This window comes from Ovis canadensis, chromosome 1 (genome assembly GCF_042477335.2).
Source record: "Ovis canadensis isolate MfBH-ARS-UI-01 breed Bighorn chromosome 1, ARS-UI_OviCan_v2, whole genome shotgun sequence".
NCBI lineage: Eukaryota > Metazoa > Chordata > Mammalia > Artiodactyla > Bovidae > Ovis > Ovis canadensis.
The window spans coordinates 276,330,841-276,351,779 of record NC_091245.1 but is presented as its reverse complement, the minus strand read 5'-3'; the positions used below and the strand labels follow the sequence as shown (position 1 = coordinate 276,351,779).

The window sequence follows — 20,939 nt, the reverse complement described above, 5'->3', positions numbered from 1 at the left end:
GATCCTTATATCAACAGTGACATGTATGGTCGACATTTTAAGAGAGTGGAGTCCTAGTAGAATAGATCATAGAAGTGGAAACTAGAAACTTTTGGATACTTTCACAGTTAAGTGACTTGGCTGCATGGTTACGACAGACTTAGCTTCTGGGAGAATAATTGTCACCATTAGTCCTTTTACAGGTAATCTCACCAAAGGTCAGTGAGAGAAGTATAAAGCTATTTTTAATGCACAGATGTTAAAAACAGGATTTGGCTTTTGAAATGTCACTAAAATAATTTAACTAACAGCCTGTTGAGAGATTTGCTCATCTTAGATAACAGTTGACTCTATTATGTATAGTGTAAAACATCAATTCTGTTGAAGTGTGTGCTTAGGGTATTATCAAGGATATGAAGGATTTTTTATTTGTTGTTTTGAATTTCAGTGTAGCATTCAGGTTATTGTTAGTCATAAGAACATATCTATAAAACTAGCTGAGAATTCTAACAACTTTCCCTCAAAATGTACAGAAAATAGAAATTACCTCTTTATATAATATCCACTTGCTTAAAAAGAATAAATATAGTGGCTGTTCTAAACTTCAGCTAACTGCCTCGCCACAGAGGAGGCGTCTATCTTTTTGTAATACACTGTTTCACGTGATTCTCTTACTGGGAACCATTTTGAGAAATAATTGTTGAGTTGCAGTAAAAGAGGAGAAATATGAATCTTGCAAAGTTACATTAATAATTTAAACATTTTCATGAGCATTTTCTAGATACACTATTTTAATTTTCATATTAATCCTTGTATCAGAATTGAGAGCTCTATTCTTTTGTTCTGAGAAAGCATTGCTCTCTTCTTGAGGATTGACCACATTTGGTCATTTTGCAACTCTGAATATTGATTGTTGTTGTTTAGTAGCTCAGTCGTGTGTGACTCTCTGCCACCCCATGGACTGCAGCATGCCATGCCTCCCTGTCCATCACCATCTCCCGGAGCTGGCTCAAACTCATGTCCATCGAGTCAGTGATGCCATCCAACCATCTCATCCTCTGTCTTCCCCTTCTCCTCCCGCCTTCAGTCTTTCCCAGCGTCAGGGTCTTTTCTAATGAGTCAGCTCTTCACATCAGGTAGCCAAAGTATTTGAGCTTCAACTTCAGCATCAGTCCTTCCAGTGAATATTCAGGATTGATTTCCTTAAGGATTAACTGGTTTGATCTCTTTGCAGTGCAAGGGACTCTCAAGAGTCTTCTCCAATACCACAGTTCAAAAGGTCTTTGATGCTCAGCCTTCTTTATGGTCCAACTCTCACATCCATACATGACTACTGGAAAAACCATAGCTCTGACTAGACAGACCTTTGTCAGCAAAGTAATATTTCTGCTTTTTTAATATACCGTCTAGGTTGATCATAGCTTTTCTTCAGAGAAGCAGGCGTCTTTTAATTTCATGGCTGCAGTCACCATCTGCAGTGATTTTGGAGCCCAAAAAAATAAAGTCTGACACTGTTTCCACTGTTTCCCCATCTATTTGCCATGAAGTGATGGGACCAGATGCCATGATCTTCCTTATTTGAATGTAGAGTTTTAAGCCAGTTTTTTCACTCTCCTCTTTCACCTTCATCAAGAGGCTCTTTACTTCCTCTTTGCTTTCTGTGATAAGGGTGGTGTTATCTGCATATCTGAGGTTATTGATATTTCTCCTGGCAATCTTGATTCCAGCGTAAGCTTCATCCCGGCAATTCATGTGATATACTCTGCACAGAAGTTAAATAAGCAGGGTGACAGTATATAGCCTTGACGGACTCTCTTCCCAATTTTGAACCAGGCCTTTGTTCCATGTGTGGTTCTAACTGTTGCCTTTTGACCTGCATACAGGTGTCTCAGGAGGGAGGTAAGGTGGTCTGGTATTCCTGTCTCTTTAAGAATTTTCCACAGTTTGTTGTAATACACACAGTCAGAGGCTTTAAGCATAGTCAGTGAAGCAGAAGTAGATGTTTTTCTGGAATTCTCTTGCTTTTTCTGTGATCCAGCAGATGTTGGCAATATGATCTCTGGTTCCTCTGCCTTTTCTAAATCCATCTTGAACATCTGGAATTTCTTGGTTCAAGTACTGTTGAAGCCTAGCTTTGAGGATTTTGAGCATTATTTTGCTAGCATGTGAGATGAGCACAATTGTGCGGTAGTTTGAGCATTCTTTGGCATGGCCTTTCTTTGGAATTGGAATGAAAACTGACCTTTTCCAGTCCTATGGCCACTGCTGAGTTTTCCAAATTTGCGGGCATATTGAGTTCAGCACTTTCACAGCATCATCTTTTAGGATTTGAAATAGCTCAGCTGGAAATCCATCACCTCCTCTAGCTTTGTTCATAGTGATGCTTCCTAAGGCCCACTTGACTTCACATTCCAGGATGTCTAGCTCTAGGTGAGTGATCACACCATCACTATATTGATGGTACCATGGAAAACTTGAATAGTTAAATATATTGCTAATTCAAAAGCTTAGTCAGTTTCTTTTTTTTTTTTTTTTAACTATACCAGATCTTTAGCCAGAGCAGGTTTGAAACTATAAAAACCTTTGGATTTCAACTCTTCCTTTGCATTACAGTGTAATTTGACATCTTATAAGTACAGGGAAAATCAAATAGGAGTAAGACATCTAGAGATGGGAAATTTATTTAAGAAATCAGTGAGATAAAACTATTTTGAAGCAGACTTTTATTGCCTTTTTTTTTTTTTTGATCAGTGAGAATTAGCTCTTGGAAACATCATACAGTAAGGTATTTTTCCTCAGGTAGAGCATTTAGTTGTAAAAATACTGTTGCATCTGTCCTTTGGAGAGTTGGTATTTATTATTATAACATTCCTACCAGGTCCTTCTGGAGAACATGGTTTTCTTTAAGTGAGTTCCCTACTCCATCACTGCTGAATTTAGCCTCTCTGAGCACATTGTGTGCAAGACAAAATTTTGCCCAAACTACATGCTCGGTTGCCGTTTAAAGATTATAACAGATGTGTCTAGTTTCCAGGCTCTAGTAGAATTGGTAATGATCCTGAATTGAGCTGGAAGAAATCAGATGTGTGTTGCCTCTATGTGCAGGGAACATACAGGCAGTGTAAAACTAATACCATATTTACAGCCAAAAGGCTATTTTACAGTTTTGGCATTCTGAGAGTAGAATATGTAAATAGTTTTACTTTGACTAGTAATTGTACAGTTGAAAAGAAAATTGGAAGCACTCCAGCAGAACAGAAAACAGTCTCTTAAAATGGAATGATGACAGCACTTTAGAAGAGAACCAGTTATACATGGTCAGCTTTTAACATTCAGATTTTTGGTTTGTGGAGTCATTTAGTTGCAGAACTAAGAATATTTACATGATCTCATGTGTTCCTTTCAAAAATTTATCAATTTTTTCTGATGCTTGTAAGCATCTTCAAAATAGCCCTCTAAAACGTGAGGAGACCAGTTTTCTCCTTCTTTGATAAACCAGGACACAAAGTGAAGTTTTTCAGCTTAACATGATCCAGCGATGACTGCTGGCCCTAGGACTCCCCTTTAGCTGTCCACAGTCTGCTCAGGTGGTGACTCTCATATTTTTCCATTTCAGGACCTGTGGCTTATAGCTATTAATATTTACTGTATGGTACATTAGGACTGAAAAATTTAAGATGTTTATTTTAAAATAATAATGAATCTATTACATGTTAATATAAATAGCATTTTTATGAAAAAATAACTATTTTTTAAAAAATACAGTAGCAGATTTCTTCCATGGCTTGTTTTAAGAAAAGAATAGTTTACGGTCCCACCCTGGAGTTCCGAGACCACACCTTGAGAACTGCTATCCCAGGAAAATAGGAAACCCTCGAATCAGTACTGGACCATTGTCCTTCGCTACTTCTTGGCCATGAGTTAACCTTTGGAGAGGGAGAGTTCAAGCAGGGTTTCTCAGCTCTGTTGACACTGGGGGCCAGATAATGTTTACTCCTTTGTTGTAGCGGTCCTGTGCTTGCAAGAGGTTTAGCAGCAGCCCTGCCTTTCACCCACTAGATGCCACAGCACTTCGCTACCCCATCTCCAGTGTCATAAGCAGAACTGTCTCTAGATGTGACCAAGGTCCTCTGAGGGCTCAAATTGCTCCAGTTGAGAACCTCTAAATGAAAGAACTCACAGGTGATGGAACATAACCACAGGTTTCCTAAAACATACTTTCTTTTCCTGGTAGAAATGATTATAGTATAACAATTAAATTGAACTGTTGTTTGAGACTGCTAGAGCAATTAGAAAAGAAATATAGCATCACTTTGTTAACTAAATATTAAGCCATGGAAATAAATTAAGAGGCTCTTTAAAAATCTACTTTATTCCTAATGTGGATCCCAAATGACTAACAAGGTAGAAGCAACATTTAATTTCCCATCATTAATACAGCAGTGGGGGTACTTTTACTAAAACCCTGGCTTTGAAAATTGGGTTTAAGAAAATCTGAGGTTTGGGTTTTCCTGCTTTTAAAGTTGCTATTGAAAACTGTGGGCCTGGGGGCTTCCCTGGTGGCTCAGTGGTAAAGAACCCACTGCCAGTGCTGGAGACACGGGTCAGTCCCGAATGGAGAATGCTGCGGAGCCTGGGCTCTAGAGCCTGGAGCCGCCTGAAGCCCACGCTCTGCAGCAAGGGAAGCCACCACAGTGAGAAGCCTTAGCACCGCGACGGCAGAGCAGCCCCTGGTCTCTGCAACTAGAGAAGCGCCTGCACAGCAGTGAAGACCCAGCACAGCCAAGAATAAACGAAATTGTTGAAAAGAGTGTGGACCTGATACTTACTAGTAATCAATAATTGCCCTTTAACCCAGCAGTATCATTTCCAGAAAATTGTTCTTGGAAATACAAAAGAAATGAATACTATTCTTTTTAAGATCTGAACTATTTCATTTATAACATTGATGATAATATCACAAAGAAAAACTAGCAGTCACCGTGAAATCCATAATTAGAGATTAAATCATTTATATACGTTCTGATACTGTGACGTTCTCCCAAACATTCAGCAATAGGATGTCTGCATATGAAAAGACATATAGTGTTTTAAGTAAAAAACAAGTTGTAGAATCTCCCAATTGCATAAAAATGAAAAAGTGTGTTTTTATGTACATGCAGTTTTATGTGCCTAAAAACGTTCTGGAACTGTAAGGCAGTAGGTCTAGAGAGTAGAACTGGGAGTGCGGACAGGGACACGTTCTTTTTTTTCCTCTAAACACTTCTGTAAAATAATACCATTAGCTCATTCCTATAACCAGAAAATATTTCAATTCTGAAGTTAATTATGCTGCATAAATAGTTGTTCCCTGGTTGCTTACTAGTAAAGAACCTGCCTGCCCATGCAGAAGCGTAGGTTCAATCCCTGGATCGGTAAGATCCCCTGAGAAGGAAAGGGCAACCCATGCCAGTATTGTTGTTGCTTGGAAAATCCCATGACAGAGAGGCCTGGTGGGCTACAATCCATGGGCTCGCAGAGAGTCAGACGTGACTTAGCTACTAAAACAACAAGTTACGTAAATATATATTATTTTGAAAGTTACACTATTATACGTAAATAGGTCATTTCAAGAAATAATGCCCAAATAACTCTTAATTGGTCACCATGGAAAAAGTGAGACTAATTTTTGTCTCCCACAAAGTAAATATTTGTCATGTCAATAATAAACTGCTGAAGTTGTACTTTGGATTTCAAAGTGCCTAAAACTGTGATGTTTAATGGGTTCAGTGAACTGAACTGACTACTTGTAATCCATGTAAAGCCTTTTTTTAATCTGTTGGGATATGTGGATACGTATGGACACCTCAGTATCTTCTTGGGATTTTAATATCTGATTCCCATTTGCTTACCTAGGTCATGAGACATGTGTAGAACTCCTTTTAGAACAAGACGTTTTCCAGAAAACAGAAGGAAATGCTTTCAGTCCGTTGCACTGTGCTGTGTAAGTAACGGCAGAACGATTCAGGTTTTATTTGAATGTTTAAGAAATAAAGCATAGCTTTGAGTGACCACCTTGTTACCTTCACAGAATAAATGACAACGAAGGTGCTGCTGAGATGTTAATTGATACGTTAGGCTCCAGCATTGTGAACGCCACAGATTCAAAAGGAAGGTAGGAATTCAACCATGTAGAAGATTTCATTAGTTATTAGATTAATATGGGAGAATTTAAAGAAACCCCATTATTACCTAAAGGTTGGTTTTATATTTACAAGTATAAATTGTTACAAAATCTTAATTATATTCTTACTATAAAAGGCTTTTCTACCTTGACCAGGAAAACTGGCTAAAGATTTCCCTTTGTTAAAAACATACGTTCTTGTTGGGCTTCCCAGGTGGCATGCATGAGAAAGATCCCGCCTGCCAATGCAGGAGACGGAAGAGACTCCTGCCAGGGTCAGGAAGATCCCCTGGAGGAGGAAACGGCAGCCCACTCCAGCATGCTTGCCTGGAGATGCCCGTAGACAGAGGAGCCTGGTGGGCCGCAGTCCATAGAGTTGCAGAAAGTCAGACACAACTGAAGCAACTTAGCATGTGCTTGTTACCCAAAGACTCTCTGTTGTTATTGTTTATTTTTTGTTTGGCTGTGTTGAGCCCTAATTGTGGCACTCCGGGTTTTTTGTTTTGACTGAAGGACTCTAGTTGTAGTACACAGCCTCGGGAGTGTGTGGACTCAGTAATTGTGGCACACAGGCTCAGTGGGATCTTAGCTCCTCCACCAGGGGTCGAACTCTCATCCCCTGCATTGCAAGGCGGATTCTTTCTGTTTTTTAATGTGTTTGGTTGTGTTGGGTCTCAGCACACAGGCCCCGTGGCATATGGGATCTTAGTTTGTGAACCAGGAATCGAACCTGTGTTGCCTGCATTGCAAGGTGGATTCTTAACCACTGGACCACCAGGGAGTCCCCATAAAGACTTTTTAAATAAAGTTAACAGATTTCTAATTACAAAAAGTCTAACAGTTGTAATAGATGACAGTATTTGGGGCCGGATTTGTTTCTTTCAAAGTTTCCTTTAATAATGTAATTTTTTTGGCTGTTTCATAATTTACCCTTATTTATATTAGTTTACCTAAACAATAGTTATCAAAAATACAAATTTTTGTGGCAGGAATTAGTAAGCCTATTTGTATCTGGACAATGGTTTTATAGCCTGGTATGAAAATCCTTGAAAGTTGCTTGTCATAAATTAAGAATATACACGTACAGATTTAGCCCAGTCTTTGCATTTCTTTGTGGGCAGAACTCCTCTCCATGCAGCCGCCTTCACAGACCATGTGGAGTGTCTGCAGCTTCTGCTCAGCCATAATGCTCATGTGAACTCTGTGGACTCCTCTGGGAAAACACCTCTCATGATGGCTGCAGAAAACGGACAGACAAACACAGTTGGTAAAGAAACCGCTTGAGGCTTTTATTGTTCTAAGTGTGAATATTGCTTATGTACAATATAGCTTCCATCTGACTCTGGTTCATTGAATTTTCCATTCATTACCTCACCATTCCTGAGATTTGAAACCTTTTACCTGCCTACACTCGTGTTTTCTTTTAGGCCCACAGTATTTTCACTTGCCCTCATGTTCCAGGCAGTGTTAGGATGGTCAAGAAACCTGACTCTGGAGTCAGACTGAATGTGAGTCCTGGATCTGCCAACTGAGTGGCCTCATGCCTCAGTGTTTCCATCCGTACAGTGACAAAAATAACAGTACCTACTTCATAGGGTTGTTTTGAGAGGTAAATGAGTTACTGTAAATCTAGAGTGCTTAAAACAGTCTGAAATTTAGTAAGCACTCACAGAATGAACATCAGCTGCTGCTGTTCTTGTCTGTTCCTTATACAACACACACACACATGAGAATATGAGAATATAATATAGGCCTTTCTATCGCAGTGTGTTTCTGCACTCACATTTTTGTCAGAGGGATATTTTCCCTTTCTGTCCTCATTTCTCTACAGTGAGTTATTAGTAATCTGAAGTGCATGTTCATATACAAAAGAGTTGATGCGATTTCTCCTCCCAGAGATGCTGGTCAGCAGTGCTGGTGCAGATCTGACTCCACGAGACGGCAGCAGGAGCACCGCCCTGCATTTGGCTTGCGGTAAGGTAAGCGCACAGCTTAACAGTATTTCCTGATTGTTGATACCGACAGTGGCGTTTAAGGGTTTTCCACTTAGCTAAGATGGACAGAGCTAGGGACCAAACCTGATAATCACTGGCATCAGATTTCTTGGAAGAAAAATTACTTATGTGTGAAGCACCATGGTATATGAAATTTCTGGTAAGCCAAGTAAGTTTTGGACCACAGGCTTAAATGTAATTATTGTCTTTCTCTAATCTCTCTAATCTTAAATATTCTTGTCCTCTTCTATAACCCCATTACACCAATTCATGTTTGGATGTATATTTAAGACATTAGCTAAGAAAAAGCATAGCATATTAATGGTGGTACACACACACACACACACACACACACACATATATAATATGGACAACGACTGGGATGTATTGAATGTATAAAGTTATCTTTGATGGTGCCCAAGTTTTTAAGAGTTATTTGTCATAATTTTAGGGTCATGAAACTAGTGCCTTGTTAATACTGGAAAAGATAACAGATAGAAACCTCATCAATGCAACCAATGCAGCTTTGCAAACGTGAGTACTTCCAGGGTCTAGCGTGAACCTTGTGACCTTTCATTATAAAAGTGATTAATGGAATTCTTTTCTAATATGATTGGAATCAGTCTGTCACAGAAGCAATTAAAAAATAAAAAACAGTTCTTATAATTGACAGAACTCATTTCTAAAACCATCATAATTAAAAGACATTATTTTAAAAGTTTTTCAATTGAAACCCTTATTCTTGAAAATAATAGGTCGTTTGTCAATCCAGTTTTATGGTGGAAAGTAATACTATTCTTTTTGTTTTATGGCAACCAACTGGAATAATACACTTAACAAATGAGGCAAAAAGTTTTATACGTGTCTGTAGCTAGAGACATTTCAGAAATAATAAGGCTCTTAATGTGAGCCGCCAGTCCTGGGTGACTGCCTAAATCCTGGCCCAGCGTCTCCCGTTGTTGCTCACCATTTTCATTTGCTGTTCTGCTTTGAGACTTAGTAAAGAGAAGAATCTTACAACAGTGTTCCCACTCAGGTCTCAGTCGGATCCCTTCAGGGTCCAGAGTGAGCCATGGAGCCTGTAAACTGCTTTCAAAGCCTGCTGGCACTTGGGCTGTTGCAGGGTACAGTTTTTGTTGTTTAATACGTGTGTTTGCCAACCACATTTCTTAAAACGACTTAAGAATGCGGTTTAGTTAGTAAACCTTTCTGCACGTTGGTCTTGAAGGAAGGTGGCACGAGGGTCTGGAAGAAGTGGGAGCTGCTGATGGCCGGTGCTGGGTGCAGTGCTGACAGGCGCTCTGGGTCCTGGCTCTCCCGGCCTCGCTCCCCTCGTCACTGCCGTTGGGACCAAGGGCCTCTGGTCGTCTGTGGGTCTCCATAGCCTAGCATAAGTGGCCTGCAGCAACCAGGGTAGAGAGTGAGCTCACACATGCGTGGGCCTGCACACATGGATGTGTACGCGTATTTTTTCTCTCCAGACCTCTGCATGTTGCTGCCCGAAACGGGCTGACAATGGTGGTTCAGGAACTCCTGGGGAAAGGGGCAAGTGTGCTTGCGGTCGATGAGAACGGTGAGTAGCATCTGCTTCCTCTTTCCCTGACCTATTAGAGGCGTTGGCCTTTCAGTGATCCATACTTGAAGGAAAGGAGACTTGGGGATTTTTTATTGGTCAGGGAGGAGAGCTGGAGTTAATACTGACTAGGGCTTACCTTGAACTTCCCTGGTGGCTCAGAAGGTAAAGCATCTATCTACAATGTGAGAGACCTAGGTTCAATCCCTGGGTTAGGGAGATCCCCTGGAGAAGGAAATGGCAACCCACTCCAGTACTCTTGCCTTGAAAATCCTGTGGATGGAGGAGCTTGGTGCAGGCTACTGTCCATGGGGTCGCAAAGAGTTGGGCACGACTGAGCGACTTCACTTTCTTTCTAGGGCTTACCTTGTGCAAAGGGAACAAGGGCAGGAGAAACAGGGAAAGCCCATCTAACAGGTAAACTCCTGAGTTTCATGTATCTGTTAAATCAGAGTTGTGTTTGCCTGCTCAGTCACTCAGTCGAGTCCAACTCTCTGCGACCCCATGGACTATAGCCCACCAGGCTCCTCTGTCCATGGGGTTTTCCAGGGGTTGCCATTTCCTCCTCCAGGGGATCTTTGCGACCCAGGGATCGAACCTGGGTCTCCTGCATTGGCAGGCAGATTCTCTTTACCAGCTGCACCAGCTGGGAACCCCTAATCAGAGTTAGGGTTTATTAACTTTGGTTTGGTGATACCACCTTTGTTATCTTAGTATTCAAAGAATTTGTTCTTTCAGCAAACATTTATCAAGGCCCTTACTCGAATGCCAGGTTTTATCAGAGTCTAGTCTTCCCACCCATGTGCTGGGTGCTGTCCTCTTTGCCTGCCTGAGGCAGTCACTGCGGCATCTCTTTTCTTTGTGTCCTATAATAATGGCTTTTATAGGATCTCTCTCATCATAGCACACCTTTCATTACTCCCTCTGCTCCTGCTGCGGCCGTATTTCCCTGTCCCCCTTTGCAGCTCAGTTACTCAGGAGCCATTTCTCCCTCTGTCTCCAGTTCTTCTCCTCTTTCTTTCTCCCTTAAGTCCCCTCTGGTCAGACCTTCACCCCCACCACACTACAGCACTGTGTTCAGCAAGACCACCAGTGACCTCCACAGTGTTAGGAATCAACTCTGCTTTGACTTGACTTACAGAATTCAACACAACCGATTCTTCCTTCCTTAGGAATAGGCTTTTAATGTGGAATTTAAAATGTATGTGAAATACCAGATGTGAAGCTTGCCGTCTGCCTTAGCTAGTGTCTGATGCTCCCCCAGGTAGTCTCCACACTTGCATTTGCAGTACGCTGTTCCCTTGACCAGCGGATGCAGATCTCTTACGGCAGGATAAGGCGGAGGGTCAGAGAGAATGCATATGATGTTTATTACAGTGTCCTTCTTAGGGATGTTCTTCTTTCACAGATATCTGGTTCCTTGAATTAGTGACTGGATGAGGGTTTCTAACTTCTTATTTTGTTGTTAAATAACTATATTTACTGGAACTGAAATATCAATAACCTCAGATATGCAGATGACACCACCCTTATGGCAGAAAGTGAAGAGGAACTAAAGAGCCTCTTGATGAGGGCAAAAGAAGAGAGTGAAAAAGCTGGCTTAAAACTCAACATTCAGAAAACTTAAGATCATGGCATCCAGTCCCACCACTTCATGGCAAATAGATGGGGGGAAAGTGGGAACAGTGACAGGCTTTATTTTCTTGGGCTCCAAAATCACTACAGATGGTGACTGCAGCCATGAAGTTAAAAGACACTTGCTCCTTGAAAGGAAAGCTATGACAAACCTGGAGAACATATTAGAAAGCAGAGACATCACTTTGCCAACAAAGGTCTATATAGTTAAAACTATGGTTTTTTTCTAGTAATCATGTACAGATGTGAGAGTCAGACCATGAAGAAGGCTAAGCACCCAAGAACTGACACTTTCAAACTGTGGTGCTGAAAGATTCTTGAGAGTCCCTTGGACAGCAGGGAGATCAAACCAGTCAATCCTAAAGAAAATCAACCCTGAATATTCACTGGAAGGACTGATGCTGAAGCTGAAGCTCCAATACTTTGCCCTCCTGATGCAAAGTGCCGACTCACTGGAAAAGACCCTGGTTGGGAAAGACTGAAGGCAAAAGGAGAAGGGGGTGACAGAGGATGAGTTGGTTGGATGGCATCACTGAATGGACATGAGTTTGAGCAAACTCAGGGAGACAGTGAAGGATGGGAAGCCTGGTGTGCTGCAGTTCATGGGGTTGCAAAGAGCTGGCCACAGCCTAGGGACTGAACAACAACACTACCTACATTCACTCTCTGGGCGACTTCCTCCAGTTCTGGGGTTCCAAACACGGCATCTGGGCTGAGAATGTGTAACTTTACGTCTCCAGCTGCCTGGCTGACAGCGTATCCTGTGAATGTGTAATGCACGGGTCCAGAACTGGACTGCTGGCCCTCTCTGCCCACTGCCAAGCCTGCTCTCTGCACAGCCATACTTGGCTCAACTGATGACCATTCCCATCCTTGCGATTGCTCCTTGACCCCCCTCATACCCAGGGCACAATTCACCAGCATCTACTATTGATCTACCTCCAAAGTATATTCAAGTATGTCCACTTTCCCTGTCTACTAGCACCCTTGGCCAGGATCCTTTTAAAATGCGTGGGAAGGGGCTTCCCTGGTGGCTCAGTGATAAAGAAACTGCCTGCCAGTGCAGGAGACATGGGTTCGATCCCTGGTCCGAGAAGATCCGACATGCCATGGAGCAACTAAGTCCATGTGCCCACAACCACTGAGCCCATGCTGTAGAGCCCGCGAGCCGCAACTGCTGACGCCTGGGTGCTGTAGGCCTGCGCTGCACAGTGAGAGCAGCCACCATGGGGAGAAGCCCAGCACTGAGGCCAGAGAAGTGTGGGGGGAGCTGCCGCTCCTCCGCACCTCAGTTTACTGACAGTCCTTAGACGAGCTCTCGGGGCTGACCGGGTCAGCTCGCTCTGTGACCACTCCCGCTTGTCCCCCGTCCTCCCCCCTTGTCCAGTTCTGCCACGCCGGCTCCTCACACCATGTACGTGACGGACGTGCATCATCCTCTTTCTTCCGGCTTCCACACTCTGCCCCCAGTGATCTTTGACGAAACCCTTCACCTGCTTCCAGTCTTAGCTAAGTGTCATCTATTCAGTGAGTCCTATCCCGACTGCCCTTCTTATACCACAGCCTGCTGATCACCCCCATCGCATTCTCAGTTCTTATTATGCTGCTCTATTCCTTCCTTTTCCTTCTTTCCACAGAGTGTATCTTCTAACCTATGAGGCAGGAGTCTGTTCTGAGTGGTTAGAAGAGCCCCTGGCCACATCGAGCTCAGCGGGTGTCTGTAGGTGATGGTGTGCTGAGTCCTTCAGACACACTGTAGCGTCCAGGACAGCCTACTGCCTTGAACAACAATGAGAACAAATAGGCTGTCAGAAGGCCCTTGAAGCAGTTCAGTTAGAATAAACCTAGAATGCCGTGAGAGATATCAGGGAAGGTATCCCCCCCAAAGTGCCTTCTGAGCCAGAATCCAAAGGACAAGTAAAACTATGGGAGAAAACTTTCAAAGCTGAGAGAGTGGCATATTTAATAGAGACACAGTGCAGGGCAGCGTGAGTACTGAGTTACACCACACCAGAGTCTCTTAGGTCAAGTGGCAAAAGATCTTTGTGTCAGGGAGACCAAAGCTAGTCTGAAAGGAAGCAAGTCTAGACTGGTAACAGGTTCACAGTCAGGGCGGGAGGAGGGAGTGGGCAGAATTATGGCAGAGATGTTGCAGATGAAAGTACGTTGATGTTTCTTCCCTCCCCAGGCTCCAGTGAATCCCATCAAAAGGGCATGCGTTGGAGCCTGGGGAGGGAAGACGCGGCCTGCAGTCTGGCATGGAGTGATGTGGGCAGGGGAGGGGAGGCCATTGTTTTAAGACGAGAATGTCGGAGGAAGAGCTGGGTTCATTTGGGAACATGAGAAAAGCTCACTGGCAACTCCAGGTGAGTAACTGGATATAGACAGATGGACCTGGAGCCCAGAGTCAGCAAGATCCAGGTTGGACACAGAGATTTGGGAGTCGTTAGTTTAATATAGTCATGAAATCCATAGAAGTGAGTGGTACCACCCACTAAGATAAGTTCAGTCTCACCTAATTTAAAAGAAACTTTCACTGTCAGCAAATTACATTTCTGGAAATAAGCAATATAGATTAAAATGAAGAGCCTAATTGCTAACCTGTAGAAGATATTTGGTCACATTATGAGGCTGTACATCAGATAGCCAATAGACGGTCTTTGTTGGTCATTTTCAAGGTTTTCTATCGCTTTTCCATATGGAAAGGATAATAAACCGATGGCAGTGAAGGTCGCCTGTGACCTGATGTCTTCTTGCATACTTTCTAATTCTGCCCACTCCCTCCTCCCGCCCTGACTGTGAACCTGTTACCCAGTCTAGACTTACTCCCTTTCAGACTAGCTTTGGTCTCCCTGACACAAAGATCCTTTGCCACTTGACCTAAGAGACTCTGGTGTGGTGTAACTCACACCAGAGTTATGAGATAGTAATCAGGGTCCAAAGGTGGCAAGTCATAGTAAGTACTCATCTTATTTTGTAATCAGTTCTAACCTTCAGATTAATGATCCTGTTATAAATTGCTCCAGTAACAAGAGAGGGTGGTGATTGAATTAGACTCTGTGTTCACTGTCTTCTCTCCTGCCCCAGCCAAAGTGGCTCCAGTTTGTTGCCGGATACCTTGTGGTGGTGGTGGTGTTCAGTCGCTAGGACCCTCTGCGACCTCATGGACTGCAGCACAGTAGATGCCTCTGCCCACCACTGTCCCCCAGAGTTTGCTCAAATTCATGTCCGTCCTCTGCCACCCCTTCTGCTCTCGCCTTCAGTCTTGTCAGCATCAGGGCCTTTTCTAGCAAGTCAGCTCTTCACATCAGGTGGCCAAAGTACTGGGGCTTCAACTTTAGCATCAGTCCGTCCAATGAATATTCAGGGTTGGTTTTCCTTTAGGACTGACTGGTTTGATGTCCTTGCTGTCCAAGGGGCTCTCAAGAGTCTTGTCCAGCACCACAGTTTGAAAGCATCAATTCTTCAGCAGTCAACCTTCTTTATTGCTCAGCTCTCTTTATGGTACATAACTGCTGGAAGAACCATAGCTTTGACTAGACGGACCCTGTGATGTCTCTGCTTTTCAACACACTGTCTAGGTTTGTCATAGCTTTCCTCCCAGGGCACAAGCGTCTTTGGCTTTCAGGGCTGCAGTGACCATTCTCAGGGATTTTGGAGCCCAAGAAACTAGTCTGTCACTGTTCTACTTTCCCCCATCTGTTTGCCGTGATGGGACTGGATGCCATGATCTTAGTTTTCTGAATGTTGAGTTTTAAGCCAGGTTTTTCACTCTCCTCTTTCACTCTCATCAAGAGGCTCTTTAGTTTCTCTTCACTTTCTGCCATTTGGTTGGTGTCATCTGCATATCTGAGGTTGTTGATATTTCTCATGTCAGTCTTGATTCCAGCTTTTGATTCATCCAGCCCAGCATTTAAAGTCAGTCTTCTGCTGAAGAAGGGAACATATACAAAGGAAACATTTGTTTGATTTAGGAGCTTTAAACCTGTTTATGGTTTTCTCAGTGGACTATGACCCCAAAAGAAGTTAAATGGTGGCCATGTGTTTTCACTGAACTGCATATTTTGAGCACCAGCTCAGAGCCTCGTTCACAAATCTGTGCACATTTAGGAAGGGCATGTAAGCCCTTCCTTACAGAACTACAAATTAATGGTAAAACTCCCCCACCATTCTGAATGAAGTTTTACCAGACTTTCCCCCCTTAGTCTAGCCTGATAGCATCTGGGACCTTGGACGGACGCAGGTAAGTTATGAGATAGTGGAGGAATCATCTATCTGGGACCTCAGATTCCTCTGTAGTCTGTTAGGTCTCCTCCCACCCTAGGTTTCTGTGACTTTCTTCTTTTACTATTTATTACAAAGTTCTGAGTCATTCTAATTAAGCCAGCTTATTATATAAGCCAAGTAATATGTCTGAAGTTGAAGACCAGGGTAGGTTTACTGCCTTTCTTTAGTGAAATGAGTGTCAGGATGAGTGATTTTTAAACTTGTTTTTAATTCCAGGCTATACCCCAGCTTTGGCCTGTGCTCCCAACAAGGATGTGGCAGACTGCCTCGCTCTCATTCTGGCCACCATGATGCCTATCTCGTCAAGTAGCCCTTTATCATCCCTGACATTCAATGCCATTAACCGTTACACCAACACCTCGAAAACTGTCAGCTTTGAAGCCTTGCCCATCATGAGAAATGAACCTAGCTCCTACTGTAGCTTCAACAACATCGGCGGGGAGCAGGAGTACCTATACACGGATGTGGACGAGCTCAATGACTCTGATTCAGAGACCTACTGACAGGCTGAGCCAGAGACCCGGGGAGGCTTCACATCACACTGTGCTTTTCAGGAAAAAGGCACTTTCTTACTCACATACAAGTGCAACCTAAGAGAGATAGCAGAGTGCGCAAACAGAAGAAATACAAGCTCATTAGGAAGGAGAGTTGTGAAGGCACGTCTTACGAGAGGACCTTCTAGGGTCTTGAAGCAGACGTGAGCAGAGGACCCTTGATGGCACAGAGCCTTGTGAAGCTGTGGACTTCGGGTTTGCAGTGCCGGGGATTATGTGGGACACTGCACCCTAATCTGCTCACACAAGCAACACTATCGTAAGAAGAGATAAGGACACTAGATTTCAATTTAATCAATAAAACTGCAACTAAATTTAAGGGCAATAAAAGTTTGGTACAGTAGGCATGATGTGCACAGCAAATTGCCAAAGGACCAAATAACTCGGGCTTTAGCAGAGCACCACTTTGCGGAGACTGGAGCGGGTGAAACCAGACATCATCTCAACCAAACTTCAGTATTTCGGAAAATGAAGCTGAGATTTGGTTTTCAATGTTGATTTTTTTTTAAAAGAAAACATCTGAAAGCCTTCTAATATGTATTAAACCATGAGAGAAAGCAGATGTATTTTTACATTTTTTTTTCCTTTTACATAAAAATTTTAAAATTCCAACTTTTATAATATTAGAATTGAAAACCAGCTGACTGGGTGCAGTCAGGGTGAAAATATTTGTGATGTAGACACACGATAGATTGGGGTCAGGCTGTTGGTTGCCAGGTTTTGAATGGTTTAGGTTTAAAACTGAACTATTTTTGTTTGAAAATGTAAAGGATTTCCTCAAAGAAGGAAATTTCATAAAATCAGGATGTGAATGATTTTCACCCTGTTGCAGCCAAGTGGTCCTGGGGAGTGGCGTTTTCAGCCTCACTACTTTGGATGGTATACTTTTGTCACCTTTGTGTCACCCCCGTGCCTCCCAGTGGGTTAGGGTATTTTTGTTGTCATTGTTTAGTGAAGAATCAAAAAGAAAACTCCCTTGCTACTCATGAGTTAACATCGTCAGGTCTCTTGGAAGGCATTTCTGTACTGGGCAAGGTTTAAAATACTAAAGCCTTTAGGTCTTATTCACATTTAAAGTAGCATGTTTATAACATGCTACTGTTTAGGGAAAGAAGCAACTGCCAACCAGATTGGAAGACTGCCTTTCAAATAACAAAAAGGGGGGTGGAAGGCTGATGTTAGGCTTTAAACGGCAGTTTATATGGGCCTGCTTTTACTGTAACCCCTTCCCAGTGAAAATGATTTCACTTACGTAGGGGGTCTTCCAGGTCGGGGTAGAGTTCCATGAATTTTCACAAAGTGATTCCCAATTTCATTTTATTCTTTTTGTATCGTGAAACTGGAAACTTTATGACATTGTAAATTATCAGCTGGTTTTTCTGAATATAAAGTGTGAAAACACAGAACAGTATTTTGATCTATTTGATAATTTTGTGGGTTTTTGAAGAATTAATGAGCATGTAAATAGAAATAGTGACTGCTTGAATATTGTATTTACTTGCACTCTTTCAGTACATCAAGATTCCTGTATATTTTAGAGTATAATAAAACACAGATGTGAGTTGTATTTAATGCATAATGTATTTGTATCTGTGCATATTACTTAAAGATCTATAAAGTTTCTAGGGCATTGACTACTAGATTTTAAGCATTTTTTCTAAAATATTTACAGAAATTATAAATGTAATTGTCCATCTTTTCTTTATAGTATAAAGAAGTCATAACGGACCCTTCCTAATTATTAGTGGCAGGAAGGTGTTATATGCATTTTAAAGACAGCAGACTACGTTTTCTTTTGTACCTTTTGAAAAAAAAGAAAAAAACTCAAGAGGATTCTAAAAGTATGCATATGTGTACTTTCTCTTTCCTTTTAGGAATTCTCTTCTGAATTCCCTGAGGGAATTTCCTAGAGTCTCAGAATTGAAAGAGACCTGAGGTTCATCCAGTCTAGCCTCTTAACAAATGCAGGAGGCCCCTTCTACTAGGGTGATCCTTCCACCTTGAACACTTTCAGTGACTCTACCTCACCAGGCAGTCCACTCAGTTGCTGAGCAGCTCCAGCTGTTAGAAAGGTCTTCCTTAGGTGGAGCTGAAGCCTCCCTCCCTCCCGGGAACTTAGGTCCTTGGGCCCCGGGTCCGTCCTCCAAGAGAACGCGGAGAACCTCGGCAGGATGACACACGCCCTCTTCTGCAGGCTGCTGGACTCATCTGCTGAAGCGGTTTCCAGAAGGGCTCGTTAGACACACTGTTAGATTTACTGCCTCTGATGAAACTCAAGGTGTAGCTATAAAGTAACAAGCTGTTCTTAATTTATCCTCACACGCACCAGAATTCAGAGCTTGCGTCATTTTACGTACATGATGCCGTGACTAGGAGTACTTGTGAAGTGGGTCTTCTGATCACTTGCCCACTAGGGAAGCTATTCCATTGCTTTATGATCTCATTTGTGATAGGCTGTCCCCTTGCTTGATCAGCTGCTTCCTTTGGTTAGCAAATCCCAAAGCATCGTCCTGAGCAGTGTTGGAAGAGCACTGGTATTGGAGGGAAACAGCGGACTGCTTGAATGAAAGGACACAGCACCCGCGAGTTCCTTTATAGTTAAACCTTGTGCATCAAAGGCGTCCAGGCCCTATTCTGTAATGGTTTTTATACTCACACAGAATAGAAAAGCCTGTTTGCTTTTTTAACTTCTGCATGGAAGATGACATCTGAAGTATCTGATGTGTATTATAATACCAGCTTCTGCTCTGGAACTACTTTTAGGGCAGTGGTGATAATAGCAAATAACCTCCTTTAACAAGACACACAACTCAAACAGTACCGTTTAGTTCAGGAGCTGTCTACGTATAGCTGTCGATTCGGGGTTTAATTTGGCTTATGTCAGACCTTTTAAATAAAGTTTTTTAATGCAGTAAGTCAAGTGTCTTTCTTTTTCACGTGCAACCTTCTTTTTCCCTTAAAATATCTGACTAGTGTTGAATTATAACTGGTTTTCACCTTTCTTTACTAACTTAACTGAATTTTCAATAAAGCTGTTTTAGAATTTAGATGACCCTTTCTAAACACGCATTTTAAATACAGTTATTCAACAAATACTTATTGCTTGCCTGTTACATGCTTGAGAAAAAAGTGAGCCTCAAAATTGGGGTCTGGTCCGCTTGGAGCTTATAGTTTCATCGCGGGAAGGCACGTACCTAAGAGTGGAAAGTGAAAGTGTAACTGAGGAACTGCTAACTGAAGCAAGTCAAGACTGCAGCGAGATCCCTGTGGGAAGGGTGATCAGAACAGACTTGGAAGAGGTGCTGTTTAGGCAGAACATTGAGGAACTAATCTGATTTGAGCAGGTGGAGAAGGGGCAAATGATAGCCTGAGAGAGAACAGAATCAGCAGTTCTTAAAATGCTTGGTGGAGGGGAGGTGGATGGAATGGATATCAGCACTTAGAATGTAAACCTACAGAAGTATTTATTATGCACAGAGATTAGATGGAAGTGAGAGCAAGTAGATATAAATAAGTGAAGGGAGGAGCAGGCCAAGACTTGAATAACTTTGCCAAATCGTCTTAATGCTGATAATAGTAACAGAAAGTGCATATACTGTGTTTGTCATGCACCGGGCAAGATTGTAAGTACTTGAAATCCCTCTCTTAATCCACGCAACTGTCCTATGAGGTAGCTCCTATTCATAGCACCATTTAACACAGGAGGAATGAGGCAGAAAGGTGAGCCTGAGCTTGTTTGGCCCGTAATTCATCAGGTCCACATCCAGGCAGTTGTTCCATCCTTGCTGTTCGGTCACCTGATGACCTCTGATAATGCCTTCTAGTCCTTGTTGAAATTGGCCATTTTGAAACTGGACCATATGCTTGACAACTAAATGAGGTAAGTTCCTTTCAGCTTTATTATCCCAGGTCACGAGTTTGAAAAAAAACACAGGTACTGCAACAGATGTTTGCTGAGCACCTGCTGTGTCCCAAGCAAGAACTGTGCTAGGCTCTGGGTATAGTGCGGAGAAGGCAGAGCGTTACCAGAGTGTGTCCTCCTGGTGGAGCCTCAGAGAAGGACAGCTGCTCGTGTTTCTGTTGCTATTGCTGCTTCAAGTCTTGTCAAGCTAACATCCTCACTTGTGCCTCTGCAGGTAGCCCGTGGGCTTGGCTGGGTGATGCTCAAGCTGGAGCCTGGGTGGACTTGGCCGCGTTGTGAACTGGGCTCCATCTGTCCTGCTCCGTGTTCCTGTGACCCGAGCACAAGAAGGCAAACCTGCCGTCCGCGCACACAGGTCACGCCTCTGCGTCACAGTGGCTGATAGGCCACTGCCGAGTCCAGCCTCAGCGAGATGGGGCAGTTGGCGCTGCTTGTCGGAGAAGAATTTGAGTTCAGTTCACAATGAACTTAGCCCTGAAGTGATGAGCCACACCATCTTGTCATTGTTTTAGGTTTATCCATGGACATGCCTCGCAGTCTTTGCTCTCTGCCTGCTCCTTCCCTTCTTGTGGTTCCCCTGCTGGTGTAGGAGGTTCAGATATTAAAAAGGGGGGGTGCAGAAATGAATTTGGAGTTGGAAAGCTCTTCCCTGGTAGTGCTGAACTGATAGGGTAGGTGTTGGATTTCAATGTCGTGCCATTCCCCTCCAGTGTCTGATTGTGACCATTCGCTCCAGCTCTCCACTAGCTAGGTCACCTCCTCAGCTCGTCCCCAGCACTCGTATGAGTTCCCATTTCTCTGCCTTCCTCCGTCTGTGTTATTTCTCATTTCC

The 20,939-nt window shown here is 42.9% G+C and overlaps 1 protein-coding gene across 9 annotated transcripts in view; it reads left to right on the top strand.

The window, feature by feature from the left end:
- ANKRD28 (ankyrin repeat domain 28) overlaps window positions 1-19,100 on the top strand; it is a 213,084-nt gene extending 193,984 nt beyond the window's left edge. For all 9 annotated transcript variants that reach the window (XM_069568331.1, XM_069568377.1, XM_069568341.1 and 6 more), the window contains 7 exons: window positions 5,875-5,962; window positions 6,050-6,133; window positions 7,264-7,409; window positions 8,039-8,121; window positions 8,588-8,670; window positions 9,618-9,709; window positions 15,848-19,100. In XM_069568331.1, coding sequence (XP_069424432.1) covers window positions 5,875-5,962; window positions 6,050-6,133; window positions 7,264-7,409; window positions 8,039-8,121; window positions 8,588-8,670; window positions 9,618-9,709; window positions 15,848-16,134 — 863 coding nt within the window. In that variant the 3' untranslated portion in view covers window positions 16,135-19,100. The remainder of the gene's footprint in view (window positions 1-5,874; window positions 5,963-6,049; window positions 6,134-7,263; window positions 7,410-8,038; window positions 8,122-8,587; window positions 8,671-9,617; window positions 9,710-15,847) is intronic.
- Window positions 19,101-20,939: the final 1,839 nt, after the last annotated feature.